This window comes from Cotesia glomerata, linkage group LG6 (genome assembly GCF_020080835.1).
Source record: "Cotesia glomerata isolate CgM1 linkage group LG6, MPM_Cglom_v2.3, whole genome shotgun sequence".
NCBI classification, from domain to species: domain Eukaryota; kingdom Metazoa; phylum Arthropoda; class Insecta; order Hymenoptera; family Braconidae; genus Cotesia; species Cotesia glomerata.
The window spans coordinates 5,798,125-5,818,829 of record NC_058163.1 but is presented as its reverse complement, the minus strand read 5'-3'; the positions used below and the strand labels follow the sequence as shown (position 1 = coordinate 5,818,829).

At 31.2% G+C, this 20,705-nt stretch overlaps 1 protein-coding gene and 1 pseudogene across 1 annotated transcript; both read right to left on the bottom strand.

Annotated features, from left to right (window-relative positions):
- Positions 1 to 9,774: 9,774 nt before the first annotated feature.
- On the bottom strand, positions 9,775 to 13,182 carry LOC123267265 (annotated as a pseudogene).
- A 1,494-nt stretch (positions 13,183 to 14,676) lies between these two features.
- Positions 14,677 to 20,141, bottom strand: LOC123266782. Its single transcript, XM_044731183.1, has 3 exons — positions 19,922 to 20,141; positions 15,026 to 15,248; positions 14,677 to 14,920 (listed from the first exon to the last, which is right to left on the bottom strand). The coding sequence occupies exons 1-3, from the start codon at positions 20,039 to 20,041 to the stop codon at positions 14,700 to 14,702; spliced, it is 564 nt and encodes a 187-aa protein (XP_044587118.1). The 5' UTR covers positions 20,042 to 20,141; the 3' UTR covers positions 14,677 to 14,699.
- Between the last annotated feature and the right edge of the window lie 564 nt (positions 20,142 to 20,705).

Here is a 20,705-nt window from a genome sequence, read left to right as displayed (position 1 = left end):
TTAGTGGGTAGTTATCGTTAATCCTAAAACGAAATTCTACAAAAAGCAAAAAATTAAAGAAATTTTTTTCAAAAGTTATGCAAAATTTAATACTTTTTTATTTCTTCACTTTTTCGAATTTTTTTTCATAATATCTTAAAACTATTATAGCTACGAAAAAGTGCTTGAGTTTATTCTTAAGAAAATGCTTGAGGCTATAGAAAAAAAATTATTTTGGAGAAACAATCAAAATTTGTGAAATTTAAAATTTTTGAAAATTACCAAAATTGATAATCAACATTGAATTCTTGGCTTATTTTTTTTTCATTTTATAATACCTCTGATTGATCTGAAAAGATCCTAAAATTCTCAAAAGGATGTTTTTTTTTAAACATAAATTTTTTAATTTCGGTAAAGAAAAAATGTTATTTTTTTTTTTCATCTTCCTGTTAAGTAAAACTAAGCAATTTCGTAATTGTAAAAAGTGAAAATTTTCATTAATGACTAATTAATATTTAATTTGAGGCGTCAATTTTATATTTATTCTATTATTTGAGTAATATTTGCTCAATAAAAATCAATTTTTTCACTAAAAATAACTTCCCAATTTTTGAAAATCTTCGATTTTCTTAGCTGGAAGTTAAAAGATAATTTTTTTTTTAACTATTATTTGAGTTAATTGCAATTACGTTTTTTGCAACTATCGAAATATATACTAGTAAATCTATACTAATAAACTGATCGGAATAATACTTATACCATAAGATGCAGCGTGTTTCGCAGAAGGTTTTAGTATATAATATGTCGGTGATTACTTATCCGAAACCTATACTTCCTTGACTTAGAAATAATGAATTTTTATTGTAACTAAATTTATTTTGTGAGATTGTCATTTGTTTAAAACAAATTTTTTTAATTCGATTCGGATTGGTTATGTTCATATACTAGACAGATTTCTTCATTTTAGAGACCTGCAATTTCTTTAACTGAAACTTTCAATGCTCATTAAAAATTTTTTTGTTATATCAATTAACATTCATTTTTGTAAGAAAGACACGGGGATATTATAATGATTGCACATTGAAAGTTACAATGAATATTAACTAGAATAATTACATGGATAAAAGGTACTTGCCAATTCGATAGAATTTGGAATCTGTGCTAGTCAAAACAATACTCTAATTAAATTTCAAGTCTAGATCTAAAAATGCAATTCTATAAAGCGCCTAGCGGAGCGGGCGAGTAACAGCTAATCACTAATAAGATAATTAAATAATAAATCTAACGTAATTCACATAGAATATCGCATTACAGATAAAACAAATACTTATAATTAAAATTAATCAATTACCCCTTATTTATTTTTGTTTTTCAACTTCCAAATGCATAAATTTGAAATGAGGTGAAATGAGTAGTGTCGTTTTATTGGTGAATTAAATTTTTTCGTTGTGTATTACACGACATACTCCTACTATATACAACTGTGTGTCATGTATATGTACATATGCAACATACAATCCGGTCGATCAACGGTATCAAGTTTTGGCAAAGCCCAACAAAGAACCCAAGACCTTAACTCCTTAACTTTTTTTTTTATACAGACCATTCATAATCATTAGCGCTATATGGTCCTGTCGACCATGGTGACTTATTATGTCACTCATGTCCATTCATTATAGGTTTTATATATACACAACAAATACAATTGAGAAAAATAATAAAAGGTACCTTAACTAAATTTCATTTAATTTTTAATTATAATTATTAATCTTTCCGGCTCAATGATAAATTATTGTAATTTATTATCATTTTTTTTTTAGGTTCATTATTCATTTTTTATAATCAAGAGACAGTAGTATGTTGTACTGAGTCTGCATCACCGGGTGATATAGCAAGGAACTACCGTGTCTCTTTGTATCGTGCCAATTTCTTCATATTTATGTCATATGTTGAGAAAAAAAGTGTATAATATAATTTCAAGAAAAATTACTTGAAGCAAGTATTTTATTTGTTTAAATACAGCCGACGGAAAATTTTCTTTAGTAAAGTAATTTTTGGTCAAGATTCTTAAAAATTCGAAGTCATTTGAATTACTTGCAACAGATAAATGTATAATCACAAAATAAAATATTATTAACAGTATTATTATTTCTACTTATATTTTTTAGTTTGATTGAATCAAATTAACTGTTTCAGTTTGAAAATGATATGTTACTGTAATAAGAAAAAAAAGACTCAAACTTAAAAACAATATTTTTGTTACCATAAAAGCCACCATAAAAGTCATCATAAAATTTGAATATTCATAAATAAATAAGCATTAAAAGAAAATTTGCGATCTAAATCCAAGATGTTTGCAAATCAATAGTCCTAACTTTTTTTTTCCCGTAATTCATTGTATTTAAACACGGGAGATGCCAGTCAAAACAAAAATTTCCAAAGGATCCAATTAGGATTATCGTAAACTTTCAATTATTGGAACAACAAATCCATAAATCAAAAAATTATCGGATCATGAATAATATAATTTAAAGGAATTACGTGTTAAGAAATCAATAGAAGTTACATACAATTCATTTTATTTATTACCGGGAGTAAATCTATTTGAATATTAATGATTGAAAATAGTTACCAATAAAATTTATAAATTTTTAACATTGATAGGAGCTGTGACATATTCAAAGATGAGTTAAATGAAATATGCATCGAATTAAACTATTGTATGGTACTTAATTACTCGATCTCTTACTTTGGTCAGGAAAACGTTTGACTACCTCGCGCCACCTATTGGTTGTCGCGGAACTATTAACTGTGAATAAAATTTGTTTTATAAAATTAGCGCTTGTGTCATACGTAAATTGATGAAAGTAAAGTTTAAATATACGACAAGTTCTCACTATAATAATCTTAATCATATTTAAAACTTTTTAGTAATTTTATTAAATAAAAGAAATTACTACAAGTAATTTGAGTCAAAAAATGAATGCTTGATTAAATTAATTAATATTGAACATAAGATATATTTGGTCATCTATTATTCTTATAAAAAATATTGTGCATATCCAGAAAGACAATCCGATTACCTAGTCATGCGTGTTGACGCTAATATCCTAACACGTAAAGAAAGAATAATCTGTGCATCAGTACTCCTGTTGACATGACTTTTAAAGGGTGACATCTCATGCCTCAGATTTGTGCTACATATTCCTATTTCTTTTCCACAAATTCAAACTAGATCAGCGTTGCGTTTTTATCCACTTAATGCGAAAAATGATATTTTTCTAGCCCCACTTTTGTGTAGAATCATTAATATCTGTAATTATATTTCCGAAAATTGCACTATTTTTGACTTCATGGGCTACGATCAGAATTTTAGCCGCAGCGCCAACCTATTAGTGTCTGTTAGTATCTTTTAGATAAAACTCTTTTAGTCATCTGTGTATTTTCTCACTTCTTATAGTTATTTTTATAATTCACTATTATACACGGAGAGAAATTTATAGGAACCTTTCCAAAAATTATGGGAATGATACCTATAATAAAATGATCATTATAGGTATCAATCCTATGCTCATTATGGGAACCATAACTATAATTTATTTATTCTATAATTTATATCCTATACAATAATGGAATAGCTTCAATATATTATGGGAATGGTTCCTATAATATTATAGGAATAGTCCCTATATTATAAAAGGAATGGTTCCTATAAAATTATAGGAATGATTCCTATAATATTATAGGAATGGTTTCTATGATATTATGGGAATGACGCACATAATAATAGAAAAATGTTTATGTTCATAATAATGGAGCAATGAAATCAATATAAAGTAATTATTATATATTTTTTTGCTATTAAATTTTTCTTTTGTAAATAAAAATTTATCTTTCACTAGAGTGAAAAAATTTCTTTTACATAATTTTTATTCACGTGTGTACTTAATTTTAAATTGTTTATTCCAACTCAGTTATTATTGTGTTAGATAATATTGAAAAATATTGTAGCAATTCTAAAGTTTCTCTAATAAAAGGGATATTTTCTCACTATACAATTAGAGGAGCAAGGTAGATATGGAAATTCATTGTTTATTTTTACAATTTCAATTTATTTTTAAAACAAATTATTTATTTACAATATATACGCTGAATATTTATTAAATCCACCTTTTGAGTATGTAACTTTTATTATTTATATGAACAATATTACTTATTATACATATTTCAAATGATGTTATTGGGAAGCAAGTAAAATTATCGAAATTACTAATAATTTCAAATGTTTCAAAGTGGTCATCGAAGTCACAAATAACTTGAGTTGTAATGATGAATGTCTCAATATTATTAGGCATCATCACTATAATATTATGGGAATGATTCCCATAATATTATAGGAATGGTTTCTATATATTATGGGAACCATTCCTATATATTATGGAAATCATGCCGATATTACAGTTATAATTATAGGTATCGTTCCTATAATTATAGGAACCATTCCCATAATTATAGTAACATTTCTGAAAAATTATGGGTACAATTCCCATAATGTAAGTAATCGCTCCTAAAATGGTATAGGAAAACATTTCATTAAAATTATAGGAATGATTTTTATCTTTTCTCTCCGTGTACTTCACCTTTAGTTACTAAGTTATACTCTGTATAATTTTTTTTGTAACCTTGCTATTGGCCTTCTAGCTGTTGGGTCTACTTATAATGAAATAAATAAGAAATTTAATTACTCAGTTTAATAAAAATTACTTAGAGTGTCAATTGAAAAAAAAAAATAATCCAATTTTTTTTCTCTAACCGGTATTTTTATTAACTAACAATTTGGACATTGATTTGCAAATCATAGCAATTTATAACAGGAAATTATACATCCACTATCGTGAGTAAGCGCTCAAATATTTGCAAATGTGAATTTTTTATGCTAAACATTCAACCTGATAGACCATTTGTATTAAAATTTAATATTAAAATTTAATTGAAGTTTCCTTTTTACGGTAAATTGACATCAAAAAAAGAAAAAAAAATTTGTAATTTTAAATTTAAAAACGCTTGAAAAAATTGAATGTATTTTAATGTTCTCACGTAAACACCTACACAGTACGGTGCGAGTACTTGGCGCGATTGAGGCACACAGTCTGATGGTCGTAAGTCGTCTGCATCGTGCATAAACCAATCGTGAAGAAAAGAGAACGCGCTATACAACTACAACGGGGTATCCATTTCACGAGCGATGGAGACATCGCGAGGTACCTCGTTCGATTTCAAACCGTATGCTAATTTTCATGTACGAGTTTATACTGTGTGAGACAGAGGCTTGGTCTTAAAATGTTCTCTGTTTGCTGCAGAAAGACACTTAAGTGAGGAAATAACAATCTAGCACTTTTGTCGTTGAACTAACTCTTTTTCCTTGCAATCTAATGTCTGAGGTCTATCCATCAAATAATTTTTATAATTATAAATTTTATCTCATTAATGCAGAATGCCGTTTAAGTGTCATTTGTCAGTATGAATTTAAAATATACACCTTGCTCATAAAACGAATAAGTAAATTATGGTTTTTCACCTGCGCAAACTGCTGGCACGTTGCCCGCATTTCTTACTGAATTTTTTAAAAATTTATTTCAACCTGTTCGATTATCTTCTTCCAATCAGAAGAGAAAATTATTCGTTTGTAAGAAGAAAATCTAAAAAAAAAAAAAAAAAAAATAGAGTCAAATTAACAAATTATATTAATGAATACAATTCAAAGAAAGAAATTAAAACAAGCGCCCTCATACTTCCGGTCTGGTAGTAGGTCGAGTCACCGTTAGTAGGTATCCCCTTACAAAGTAGCAGGCGTACCAACGTTAAATTGTAGGCGTATAAAAATTCTAAAGACATAAGAAAGTGACAGCAATAAACAATAAACCACCTCGGGTATGTTTTTGGCGAACAAACAAAAAATTTATAATAAAATCACCGCATAAATTCGTTTAATGTCGAAATAAAGAATATGTCACTTTTAAAGTCTTTTTTTTTCGCCTTATTCAGTCGGTGATTAATTTTAGTTTCATGTAAGCGAATGAGATTTTCTTAAATATTTATCGTTGTTTGTGTAAGTCATTACGCGCATTTAATTTGTACTACAAAAAATAAAAGTTAGGAGAAAATAATGGTAAATAATGATAAAAAAAATATTCAATACACACAATATTTTTCAAAGAATTAAATGTTGGATTTAAAAAAATTCACCTTGTTCTTGTGGTCACATATTAATGCCACACCCTTTGTGAAAATTATTAAAAAATAGATAATCTGACTTATCACTCAACACAGGGATCTGTATTTAGAAGGATATAAAACAAGGCTATATCTAAAAGAAAAAATTAGAAAAACGGTAGACCCTGAAGGCCATCCATGCAACTTCCTGCTAATTTCATACCTAGGTGCTTAAAATTGCACTAATGATGTTTTTGAGCTCTCCGAGCTCAAAAATACAATTTATCTGTTGTTTTGAGCTCTCTGAGCTTAAAGAGATTGTTTTTCTATGCTTTTGAGCTCTTCGAGCTCAAAAGTCTGATAGAAGTTTGATAAAACACAATTTTTTTAATTTTCAAACTGCAATAACTTTTAAATAAATGAATCGATTTTTACGCGGTTGGCAGCATTCAACGCAATTTTTAAGCCCCATGAAGAGTCTGTAAGTTTAGTTTGATCGAACCAGGAATTTCGGAGTAATTCTGAAAAAGCACTTTTTACGGTTTTCTTTCGTCAACGATAACTCACGAACGAATCAACCGATTTCGACCGGACCGGCAGCGATCGACGTGGTTTTTTGATGTTAAGAGCTGATTAGTTTCTGAAATCGATCGGTAGAGCTGTTTGAAAGTTATTCCAAAAAATGTCGGAGTTATGTTGAAAAAATCCTTGTTTCCAAATATTTCGTCGAGGATATCTCTCGAACCAATCAACCGATTATTACGTTCTTGGCGGCGATCGACGCGGTTTTTTGAGCTCTAAAAATTATTCTATTTTACTAAAAACGATCCGAAAAGAAATATCGAAGTTATGTGAAAGAACACTTTCTTCGGTTTTCTTTCGTTCACGCTATCTCTCGAACGAATCAACCGATTTTGACCGGATTAGCGGTGATCGACGTGGTTTTTCAAGCTCAAGGGCGGATTAGTTTTTGGAGTTGATCGATGAAGCCGTTTAAAAGTTATTTCAAAAAAACACTTTCAAAAAAAAATTTTTTCCGATTTAATTTTATATCTCTCAAAATTTCTCAAGATCTATTGGTCTGAATCGATTCAAATTCATAGGAAATCTAAGTTTGAGGGAAGTCTTTAGAACGCCGTTTGGTAGATTCCGATCGGTTCAATCGTTCAAAAGTTATAAGCGATTCACATACTTACACACACAATCACACACACACACACACACACACACACACACACACACACACACACACACACACACACACACACACACACACACACACAGACATAGTGACAACCTCGCGGGGATAATCAGTGAAGCTTCCTGTGACCTTCAAACGTCGAGATCTGATGAAAACTCGATTTTTGCAAAACGGGGTGAAAAGAATAACTTCCCGATTTTTTAAAATCTTCGATTTTCTTAGCGGGAAGCTGAAAAAGTATCATGAAAAAACTCGACGAATCATTTAATTTATAATTAAGCTAGCGACAAGAAAATCGTAATTTCCGTATCAGTTTGGTGCATTGACACTACGTAAAACATAAAAAGAATAATCAGAGAAATTGGTAGATAAATTTTTTTTCTCTGAAACATTCTGAAATGTTAAAATAGTTAGTTTCGATACGTATGCGCAAAGATAGGTATTTGGGTAAGCTTGAAGTGACGTCACAAAGCTGGGATTATGGACGCATTCTTAACAAAACCGAGTATGTTGTTATCGGTCGAGTGAAGCGAGATCAGATATTATGTATGAGGTTTTGTTGAGAATGTATCCATAACCTCAGACGAGTGTCATTACTTCAAGTTTATTACCAAAATACCTACCTTTGCGGATTTGTATCGAACAAAATTTTTTGTAATATCAACGGCGAAACTCGGATTTGAGAGAATGCAAACAAAATTTATTAAAGTTTAAAGCAATATTTTTAAGCAGATATAAAAATCTTGTTTACAAGAATCGACTTGTCGCCAAGATTTCTTTTTTTTCGATTTATACTTTCCATGGCGGACGATTGTCGAAATAAACGAAACTAAATATCCTATAGTATTTTTTAGTATCCGTACGGGAAGGTAGAGACAGATAGAGAGAGAGATGTCACTTATCGATACGTGTGTGAGAATAATAAACTCAACTATAGCTGGCTAGATATCATTCATTTTACCCCTCCTAACTATAGCTCGAAAAGCTAAGTTTCGCGGTTGGTATTACAAAAAATAGATTTTCATATTTGCTTACACGACTTGAAAATTAAAAAATAAAATATTATTCTCAAAAAATAAGGTAAAAAAAAATCTTTTTTGATCTTGAAATATTCAACTGCTTATATTTTCGAAACTAAGCATTTTAGCAATAATAACGTTAAGATTAATTTTGTTTGTTACTATAAAAAGACTTAACAATTTTAACAACTCTCGCTTTCAGTCAATAATAATTTACTCTACCCTAAAAAAACGTTCCGAAAGAATATTTTCCGAGCTCCTTCCATAAAATACGAGGGCTAAAGCCGCAAAAGAGATAGAAATAAAGCGTAGCTTGGAGCCAATATCGATAAGTTAGGCCGTGCGCTTAGCAAAAAACATTAAGAAAGTAAATACTTGTGTGAGTTTCCAAGAGCTTACCCTCACAAGTCCTCTTACGAATGTACTGCGGCATTACACTGTATAAATATGTTAGTTTTTTCATACAACATATACCTTTCCAATTTATTCGCATTCTCGTTACGCGTTTGTTCCTCCCCCATGTACTAAAACAGCATTAAAGTATTACCCAGAAGATACTCTCAATACCTACTATATAACTATGCTACCTTCTATCTTTTACATACTCTCAATAGCAATAGCTGAGCAAAAACACTTGGGGATGAAACTTACGAGATATTTTAAGATTTTATCTCGATCTTATCTTCGTAGCGTTAGCTTGTACATTTTTTCTAGTAAATTAAATGGGTCTACAGAGTTTGGATTTTACGATTGCCTTAAGAATTTTTCTACCTAATGATAAAAATAATAAGACTTTACTTACTTGCATGTGTAAATCCTCATTTCAAATATTATCACTGTCATTGTGATTATAGGCATTCGGGAAGTTATCGGGCAGATGACTCGGACTGACGTTACAACTCGGATAGTGATGGTTTTGCATGTGGATGTTATTTATTTCAATCAGTTCCATAGCTTTCAGTTGATTATTCCTAGATTCATTGAACGCAACTGCATGTTCTGCCGAAATAGGAACAACATTTTCATCCGTTCTCTTATTATATTTGCTGTTGCCTCGCTCCATCATCCAACGGAGTCACGTTTTTTTCGGCCGTTTCATGAATAATATAGTCGGTAAATATTTCAAAAAAAACTAGACGCATCCAGCACGGCATTCGGTAAGTCTTTGGTCCTCGGAAATTCCAGTTGATGACTATCACAGTCATTGAAATAACGAACAGATTCATCAAAAATATGAATAATAGGTATTTGGCAATTAACGGAAGCACTAAAGATGTTGGCGATAAAATTTCACTGACTAATAATAAGAACAAAACAAGCGACAAGAGTATACTAATGCCCAAAGTGACTTTATCATCAGCTTTAGAACAACGTTTTCCGGCGAATCGTTATGTAAAATGTGATGTCAGTTTCTGTTGGAGCATTGGGTTCTGAATATACATTCAAAAATGCTGGCAGTTCAATGATATCCCAGGTACCACTTTTGCTATAGTCTGATAGTGATACGTAATTTTTATTGTCTAATAATCCCAGTGAGACTTGATCACCGTTATAAATCCATGAGCCAAATTTCATTGAGCATGTTTGTTGATCAAAAGGAAAATAAGTAACATCTATTGTGCATCAACTTTGATAAAGAGCTGGCGGTACCCATTGTATATTTCCGTCTGCAAATATGATGATATTGCTTTTGTAACGTACTTCATACTTTCCATCGGCACTGCAATAAAAAATTGTTAAAATACGTATAATAATTTAATGTGAATTACGATATTGATTACATCATTTTCGTGACATTATTAATTATTAACAAACTGCAGAAGTTTATTTATAAATTAAAAAATTACTTATTGAAAAGAACGATATCAGGTTTCCAAATCTTGTCAGGTGGTATTCTTAATTTTTGTATTCCTTGGTAGTCACTGGGTCCCATTGTAACTGATAGTCGTGCCAATGAAGTTCCAATCAGACATTGGATTTCATCATTTAATTTTTTTTATCCTAAAAAAAATTTTCATTCAGAAAGAATCAAGTTGTAGGCAAATAACTACTTAAGTAGTTTTTGATTATAGTGTCACGTGATTATAATAATCTAATAATCTAAGTGATACTTACTTACCGTTGAATATTGCAAATAACCTAATTAATTATCTGTTTACGGTAACATTTATTTTCAATAACATCAAAAATTATTGTCTGCAACGAACAAATAAATTAAAAAATAATAAATCATTAAAAAATATAATTATAAGCATATAACATCTCTTCATAACAAGCAAGATGAAGAAGAAAAAGACATGGAGTAAAAAACGCAGACGATTGATTAATTGAAGTGGATGCAAAGCAATAATAAAAAAGAATAAAAGGATGATAATTGTTATGATTATAACAATGATGCGTAGCCTGTTAAAAATACTTGTGGCAATAAGTGTTGAATGAACAAATTCACGAGCGCACGTGCGATTGAGTTGAGTGGACATGATGCGCCTCATAACCAAGAATAGCATCAGCATATCAACTCTAAGAAGGCAGTGATAGTGCAAGAATTAACGTTAAGATAAATAAAAGTAATAACCGAGTAGATGAGTCGATGCGCCAGTGCTCGAAGGACAGAGAAAGAAAATGAGTTTGATGATGGAGAAGAGGGAATTAAAAATAGAAATAAAAATTACCAAGTGAGGAAAAAACATTAAAAATAAAGAAGGGAGAGAAATGCTGATGGGATTATAAGTAATGCGTTGCAGCACGTGGCCTCAGTGGTACACCACCTTCAACTCGTCAAACCTGTTTAGCACACTGCTCATGCAAGAGTGCGGGTGCAACAGCCCAAAGTACCACCAGATCGATTTTAATGTTAGCCTTGATAGAATCAAAATTGAAATTCTGTATTTGCATTTATAATGTGTAATTTACAATTATTAATTCTGGCTTTTGATGAATATTTTATTCATTTATGAGAAGAATTAAGTGAGAAGTTATCAATTACTTGAGGGTACCCATCAATCTGTTGTTTTTGATATGATTTATTTAGACATAGAATCGATATGACTTGTGCTAAATGGGAGTATGTCTCTAATGATTAGATGACTAACTCGTTCTAGATGGAGATAAAGACGCAAGTAGATTAATATAAAACAATAGGTAGATCAGATGATCAATGGCCAGAGTAAATTAACTAGACCCATGATGAGTTGTAGTCTGAAGCAGAAAGTGTCAATGCTAAGTAAATGAGAGTTATTATGAGTTCATTGGGCCAGATAATGTATCAGCCGGATCTTGATGAGGAGAGAAGGACAATGAAGACAAGACAATTGATGAGTTAATTGGGTTAATGCAGAGCTCTTGATGCTTGAATGATTTCAGTAGCTTTGTTGATCGACGAGTCGCCCGAAGTGTTTTTGAGAATTGGTGTAGCGACGAATGGTGATTGGTTCACATTAACGTGCACCATGTGCTGGTAAGGCCTGGCTGTAGTTTAGCGTCCTGATTACAAGTACCAGTTACAGAAATCATAACATATTTACCCAGATATATCTCTGGTTTGAGTAAAAGAGAGTAATGTACGTTGATTGGTATAAAAATGAGGCGAGGTGAATCGATTCCACGTTTGTTTTTTTTCTTGGATCTACAACAACTAGATAAAACTCCACCCTCTCACTCTCTGCATCGTTGAGGAGCGTATATCCGATGGATCTTGAGACAGTGGATACAAGCCGCGTCACTCTGTAGGAAGAGTCGTGACGACTAGAACACACTATCTTTTTCTCTCCTTCTTTCTATCATTATCCAGCACTCTGGTTGTCTTTCTTTCGAGCGTTGTTGGATGTGGATATATAGATCGTGGAAAAGCGAGATATTATGCTGCAATGTGATTTACAGAAAGGATCATTTGACTTATAACATTCATCTGTACTGTTAGCAGTGTAACGATAACCAGACCGCATTTTAAACGCAATTGTCGAGTTAACGTCCTGTTGGACCTGCACACTCACGTCAAATTGACCTACATCATCGACAACAACAATCCATAAATACATAAAACAGTATCTCATTTACCATTCTCCATCAAATACTCGGCTATCATTTGGAATTTTCGCATTACGCCAACAACAATCATTCATACTTATTTGTTTCTCCACTGCAAAATCATGAAAATTTAAAATCAATCGTTGTTTACCAAGCAAACATACTTGCATTTTATTTCTTAAAAAGTTGTGCTAATCTGTCTGATACTTATAACAATTCAATATTTCTTACTTATACCAACAATAATCATTGATCAGAATCAATGTTATCGATAGCATTTGGATTACATTTTCCATCACACAATCGACATAATTTCGTTTATTGAAGATAGCATCGCCCATAAAAGCTTGACAATGAAGTTTAATTATTGAATAACGACAAGATAAATCAAACTTCAAATTTTCATATACTGGCTAGCTGACGTAAATTTTTTGCATCATCATCACAACAACGTATTTGCAGATATGTATCCGCATTTGCAAATATTATGCACGCAAGCATGTGTTGAGTATTGGATACACGGAGAAAACGATTTTCGGGTGGATCTCGTCCTCGAAAGCTGTAAAGTGGGACCCAGAAGTGATTTACAACCTTGGATGAGTCATGCACGCCCGTAAGAAGGCCCAGGACAGCCATGTGTCGATGCCGGAGATTACGAAGATCCGTACCTGATACGAAACTGCTCAGCCAGTTCTTTGGTGTGTAGGTGTACGTAGTATGTGGGTGCGTATGTACCAGCATCATGGTCCACTAAGCGAAGGTGGATCGAGAGCCCGTTTGTTCGTTCCTCACTTTTTTATTTTTTAATTCCTCCGTATTATTATTAATAACAATATTTAAAAGTTATTTATTTTCAGGTTTATCATGTGTTTGCGGTTGGATTTTTCCGCAATAATTGTTTGGGATATAAAATTGATTGTCGATATTATTCACCCATAATGAACCGAAATCTGATGATTAATAAAGAAAAATGAAATGAATAAAAATTGATTTTTTAGCCATATAGTGTGTACACATTGTATGGAAGAGCCAATCGGAGAAAGCAGTGTGTATTCATGTGAAAGCCGGCATCACATCATCCGAACACTCGATATATTGTACGTGTACCAGAAAGGACTCCCGCGCAGCCTAATGATCTTCGAGACGTCCGATTGCAGACAACAATCGATCCCCGTCATACATATATGTACTCTGTAGTACCCACGTATACTTCCGCCTTACTCAATTAGCTTAACACATGAAGCTAACACGTGAAGTCAATACAATATAATTAATATACCTAATGCTACTTTAAAGGTTATATATTTAAACCTTTTACAATTGAAGGTGAAAAATCCAAAAGTGCAAACCTCATAAGGCTCATTTATTTTTATTTTTCTCACATAAATTTTTTAGTTCAAAAGAAGTTTTATAGATTCGGAAATAATAATTTTGGATGAAAATTCGCGTTGTTTATCTGAAACTTTTTTTTTTCTGAATGAAAGTTACGGTGAGAAAAATTTTGATTCCTTCAGCTAAAAAATAAAATTGTTAAAAATTTTCAGCAAATTAATTACTTATTGCAACATTGCCCACTTTTTTCAAAAGAAATTCTTTCTCTCAGTACATGATTGATTATTAGAAGAAATAAAAATTATTAATTAATTTTTTACGGAGTATTTTATGATTATTTTTTAATTATTGACGCACATTTTTTGCACATAGCTAAAAAAATCTACTAATAATACGATTGCTTAATATTATTTTAACAGAATTAAGCGGCACCATTGTATTCATATGAGAGAAATGAGAAAATTTTTTTTGTTCTAATATTTTTAAACAGTTTAATTTCTCTGTTTTTTATAATCCATCTCACAAATCTACGTTAAAAATTATTCAAATAAGTTAATAATAACAAATTATATCATATTTATTAATAATTAATAAATTAAAAGATGAATAATTATTTGTAAGTATACACAAAAAACAAATTGCTTGCGCCAAGAAAATTTTAAGGAAAATGAAAGTTATTTTGCAGCAAGAAAAAATTTTTAAACTTTGACTTCATTCAAGAAATTTTCAATTTTCCTTAATATTTTCTTGAGTCAAGAAAATTTATCCTCCAGTCAAGAATTTTTTTTTTTCAGTGTATATTTAATTATTATTTTTCGTTTCAACAAACTGATATAATCACGTATATGAGCATTGAGGACGTCAATAATTCATTAATTTAATTTTTTAGCCCATCAATAATTTATTTTTATAGATTATTAAATTACACGTCATTTCCAACACAAATTTGGGACATCAACAATTTCTGTTTCGTTAATATAGTAAGAAATTTTTTCTTTCATAGAAAGTAAATCAGCGTCCACCAATCTTTTCGCCCTTGACAATACCATTCCAAAAGAGTCTCTGTACATGGTAGGATTATGATCAGTGCAAGTGATCAAAGCACAATAACTGTTGGTGTCCATTGCCAGCAACTTTTGAAAAAATGGACCTATCGGACATAATAATTCATCGTTAACAATAATTAAAATTTTACAATTAGTATTATTCTGAGAAATATACACAGAATCATAAAAATTGTCGAATCAACAATTACCGAATATATTTGGCGAACCATTCATTTGCCAGAGCTCGCTTAGTTTGTTTCCCGTTTTTAGGCCGACTACGCTCCAAGAAAAAGTTCGTGCATTTGGATAGCTAGCAGATGTAAAGTTCATTGAAAACGTATTAGGTCCGATCACAACGATATCAAAGTAGATGCATGTGTTTACTGTATGTCTTACTGGTGAAGCAGCTACAACATACCATCTGCCAGCAAGCTGTAAAAAAAGAACAAATATTTTTATAAAGTAACCGAACCGATTGCTTAGTTCTTAATAACTGGTATATTACACGTCTCATAACGCGAAAGTATTTGAGATAGTGCTCTATTCTTATTACGTCAAGGTAAAGAAATTTTCTGATCTTAAAATGCTTTCATCACAACCTTAATGTATTTATAAGATAATATGAGTAAACAAAAATAAAAAAAAGTTTGGAAAATCCAAAAGTGCACGCCTCATAACGCTCATTCATTTCTTAAGAAAAAAATTAATTGTGTAATTGATTAAAAAAAAATTAGGATGACGGTTGAACCTAAAGGTTATTCCTGGAACTTCCCGCTCATTTTGTTCTTAAGCGCTCAAAACTATACATTACGTTTTTGAGCTCTTTGAGCTCAAAAATATTTTTTTTGTGTCAATTTGAGCTCTTCGAGCTCAAAACTCTAATAGAAGTTTAATAAAACACAATTTTTTGAATTTTCAAACGGTAATAACTTTTGAATGAATGAACCGATTTTCACGCGGTTGGCGGCATTCGACGCAGTTTTTGAAGCTTCATGAAAAATTTTCAAGTTTTAATCGATCAAGCCAGGAATTTTGAAGTAATTCTGAAAAAAACACTTTTTTTGGTTTTCTTTCGACAACGATAACTCACGAACGAATCAACTGATTTTGACTGGGCTTGCGGTGATCGACGTGGTTTTTTAATGTTAAGAGCTGATTAGTTTTTGGAATTGATCGATAAAGCCGTTTAAAAGTAATTCCAAAAAAACCTCATTTCAAAAAATTTTTTTTTGTAGTTTTTTTGAGATTTCTCAAAATCTACTGGTTCGAATCAGTCCAAATAGTATTCAAAATCTAAGTTTGGTCAAGCCCTTTCAAATGGCACCAACCGCGACTAAATCGGTCAAGCCGTTCAAAAGTTATAAGAGGGTCACATACATACATATATACATACACACACACACACACACACACACACACACACACACACACACACACACACATCAGGACACGGATGTTACCGGAAGTATCTTCACCGCTTTAAGCACGATGATACCCCAGAGTGCCCGTCCTGTCCAGGGGTCAATGAAGATGCGGAGCATGTTTTCTTTGTGTGTCCACGTTTCAACCAACAGCGTGATGAGTTAGAGAAGATTCTGAAAAAGAGAACCCAACCAGAATCAATAGTAGAAGCAATGTTGTCGTCAGAAGCTGCCTGGAACGCCACAAGCACTTTTGCTACAAAAGTGTTTACAGAGTTGCGATCCATTGAGAGGAAAAGAGCGAAAGACAGAATCTAGAAGAAAGAAATAACATCTTAGCCACCAGAAGGAAGAGCGGCAGTTAATTCCTCCCCCCGCGAAGAAATGCCTTACGGCGGTACCATGGGGGATCAGAGGATAGAAGAGAAAGGGGTTTAGGGTTTAGTGGGTAGGGGCGTCAGCGTCGAGTTTTAGTATGACGCTGCGTCGAGTCGCCACATATCCAGGCCAAACAGCTATGCCTAGAATCCGTAAAAAGGATTCGCCCCCTAAGGAAAACACACACACACACACACACACACACACACACACACACACACACACACACACACACACACACACACACACACACACACACACACACATACGTACAGACATACGGACATCATCGCGAAAACAATCAGGGAAGCTTCCTAGGATCTCAAAACGTCAAGATCTGATGAGAACTCGATTTTCGAAAAACGGGGTAAAACCAATAACTTCCCGATTTTTGTAAATTTTCAATTTTCTTAGCGGGAAGTTAAAAAAAATTATAATTAAGTAATTTCTTACAGAGTATTTTTTTTTTAATTTTTTTTAAATATCGGCGCCCTTTTTTCTTAACATATGCGCACGCAGTCTAAAAAAATCTAGCTTGATTAAGTGGCGCCATAGTTTTCACGTGACAAATAAGAAAAGTTCATTTGGCTTTGTACGGTTGTATAGTAGTGAATTTTAATAAAAATTCAATTTAAAAAAAAAATACGTAAACTAGGCCACTAATATGAAATACGGACCCAGTTCATCGAATTCTTAAACTAATAAAAAAGGTCTGGTCTTGAAATATCAATTTGTTCGGGAGTAATCGTTGGTACATCCAAAATGGGGTGACACCCGGACGTCCAGGTAAAATTTTTTCAAAACGTTTTTTTTTTTTTTTTTTTCAAATTAGCAACATGAAATGATTTTAGAAAGTAAAAAATGGTTTAATTTAAGTGTTTTTTCGGTGTACATCTACTTATATCATTGTATAAGTGTACTATGAATGTAATAGAGGCATTTAAAAATCACAAAATTGCTTGACCTTGACGAGTCGAGTATAAAGCACAACCTCACGCGCTTCGCGCTATGAGGCGTGCAAAAGCACTCTAAACAATTCATCTCATATTTTCTAAAAAATTATACCTCATTACTTTTTAAAAAAAAAAAGTTTATGAGAAAAGTTTTACTTGAACGTCTGCATGTTTTTACATAATTCATAGTATGTAATCACGACAACTCTCCAAAAAAGTGACGTATTGAGACTGGGTTCATTTTATTAGCTTCAGAATTACAGCAACTGGTTCCGTATTGTAGATGGTTGTAAAATTCGGTGTCATTTATTTAAAATAAATTAGGGGTGTGCGAATAATTCCCACTTACGAATTATTCGTTCCGAATCGAATATTAATATTCGATTCGAATTATTCGAAAGTTCCCGAATAATCCGAAATTCGACGAATAATTCGAAAAATTTCGAATAATTCGAAAAATTCCGGATAATTCGAAAAATTTCGAATACTTCGAATTTTTACCGAATTATTCGTGAATTATCATATTATTCGCAAATTTTTAAGTATTTTAAATTTAGAGTTTGTTATGTTCGATATTCAAATATAAAATTAACAATTGATATACATTTTACTAGCTGTTTCCTACCCGCTCCGCTTGGCGCTTTATAGAATTGCATTTTTTTATCTAGACTTGGATAATTGAATTATTGATATTGACTTGCACAGATTGAAAATTGGCTCATCGAATTGGCATTTACTTTTTATCCATGTGATTATTCTAGCTAATATAAATTGTAACTTATCATCTGCAATCACTATAACATTCCCGTGGCTTTCTTACAAAAATAAACGATAATTGACACATGGAAAAAATATTAAATAAATATATAATACATATAATCTTAAATATTTTTTAAGATATAAGCTCATCCTTAAGTTAAGCTCATCGAGACCTTTCATTCGAGTACACACAAGATTTTTTTCATATATTTTATATATATGATGATATTTCTTATATTTATGAAATATACATAATATATGGAAAAATTCGTGTGGGTATTCAAATAAAAGGTTTCGATAAGTGTAACTCTAGGATGAGCTTATATCATTAAGAATATCATCAGTGGATAAAATACAATGTCATTTCTTAATTATTAACATTTATCAGGTAATGAGCTTATCTTGATGTTACGCTCATCAAGAGCTTTCATTTGAATACCCACACGAATTTTCGATATATTTTATATATTTCACAAATATGAGAAAATATCATATGCAAAAATATATGGAAAAATTCGTGAGGGTATTCAAATGATGGGTCTCAATAAGTGTAACTCCAGGATGAGCTTATGTCGTTAAAAATATCATCCGATAAAATACAACATCATTTCTTAATTATTGACATTTTTAAAGATATAAGCTCATCTTGATGTTACGCTCATCGCGACTCTTCATTTGAGTACGCTTCTCTTAAAATGTTAATTATCAAAAATTTAATTAATCAATATTTTTACAAATTTCATTTGTTAATATTTAACCGTTGCCATGGTAACTGTTGCCAAAGTGGTTGTTATAGCAGCGATAAGCGACAACAATAAAATCGTCAAATCAATTTTTTAATAAAGGATTAATTGTCTCAAGAAGTCCTAGTTTAGAAAAAAAAAACATTTTTTTACATTCTACTCACCACTCTGACACAACCTGACAGAGATGAACATATATTGAAATTGAGTAATTGTTTTCTCCGAGTAATTGATTTTTAATCAAAAATTATATTATTCATAAATATCATATTTTTATATACGATGTAATGGGGAATTCAAATTGGAAACAATAGAAAATCCAATCATATTTCGATGATTCGCGAATTGTTCGAATTATTCGAAAATTTTCGAAGTATTCGATTTTTTTTCGAATCATTCGTCGAATTTCGAATTATTCGATTTTTTTCGAATTATTCGGAATTTTTCGAATTATTCGTCGAATTTCGAATAATTCGAAAATTCGAATTATTCGATTCGAATTTCGAATTGAATATTAATATTCGATTCGATTCGAACGATATTCGCACATCCCTAAAATAAATTAAAAAAAAACTTAAATCAATTTATTTTTGAAAATCTATTTATGTATGTAAATAAACCATGCATCAGAGCTCTGTCGTCTGGTCAGAGTGTGTTTGCGCTTTATTTTTCTTATTTGAGATGAAAATACCGCGAAATATTTGAATTTAAAATTAAAGCACAGTTTATTGTGAATACACCTACTTGCACTTTCAATTAAAAAGTTAGTAATACGACTTGCTTCTTTAAAATTAAATGAGCGTTATGAGGCGTGCATTTTTGAATTTTTCAAACTTTATTTCAATTTTTACCTCGCTAAGATCGAAATTTTTAACATTGCTGTCACAGTGAGAAGGACATCTGCCTGAGCATAATTGCAAATACAGTAGAATTAGGCCGATCAAACTAAGTTGAAAACTTCTTCCGAACATTTTTTAAAGACAGATTAAAAGTCAATGCTATTAAAGTTAGTTTGTTGTAATTGAGAACACTTGTTTTCATTAATCGTCACCGACACTTTGTTAGAATGACGAATGCTAGAATACACTGAAAAATAAATTGAAGTATATATAGTTGAAGTATACATAGTTGAAGTATATATATGTATAATGCTAAAAAATATGTGTAAAAAAATCCCCATGTTTAGCTGATAGCATTGTACTATGATTTTTATTGGTCTGATAATTTTAAGTGTAGCGGGAAATTTTTTTTTCTAAGTAAAGATAACCGATTGATAATATCAATGTATTTGTTAATTGAATTTTTGAGTGGTTGGGTTTTTTGAGAATGAATATTTACATCAATAGTACAATAATGCTTTAATCTATGGTGGGGAATTTTTTTTAAATCGGAAAAAAATGATTAATAACGAATCATTGTGTTAATGACAAGCCTGGGGCATAGTCGTTAATATATAGTTTAACGTCGATTTTGTTGCACTAATAAATAAATAATAATTACTAAAATTTATAATTTAAAGTCACCATTAAGCTGATCGTTCGAAAAAGGTTATTTTAGATAAGTTTTTGAGAGACAACTATTGCAGCGATTATTCTGAAATTGGCAGACCATATTTATTCATACGTCAGGTTAACA

Coding starts and splice junctions, on each gene's coding strand:
- LOC123266782 (XM_044731183.1), bottom strand. CDS start 20,041: ATGTTCGGAAGAAGTTTTCAACTTAGTTTGATCGGCCTAATTCTACTG. Junction 15,249..19,921: donor AAAATTTCGATCTTAGCGAG/GTAAAAATTGAA, acceptor CTTTTTTTACAG/CTTGCTGGCAGATGGTATGT. Junction 14,921..15,025: donor TGGTTCGCCAAATATATTCG/GTAATTGTTGAT, acceptor TATGTCCGATAG/GTCCATTTTTTCAAAAGTTG.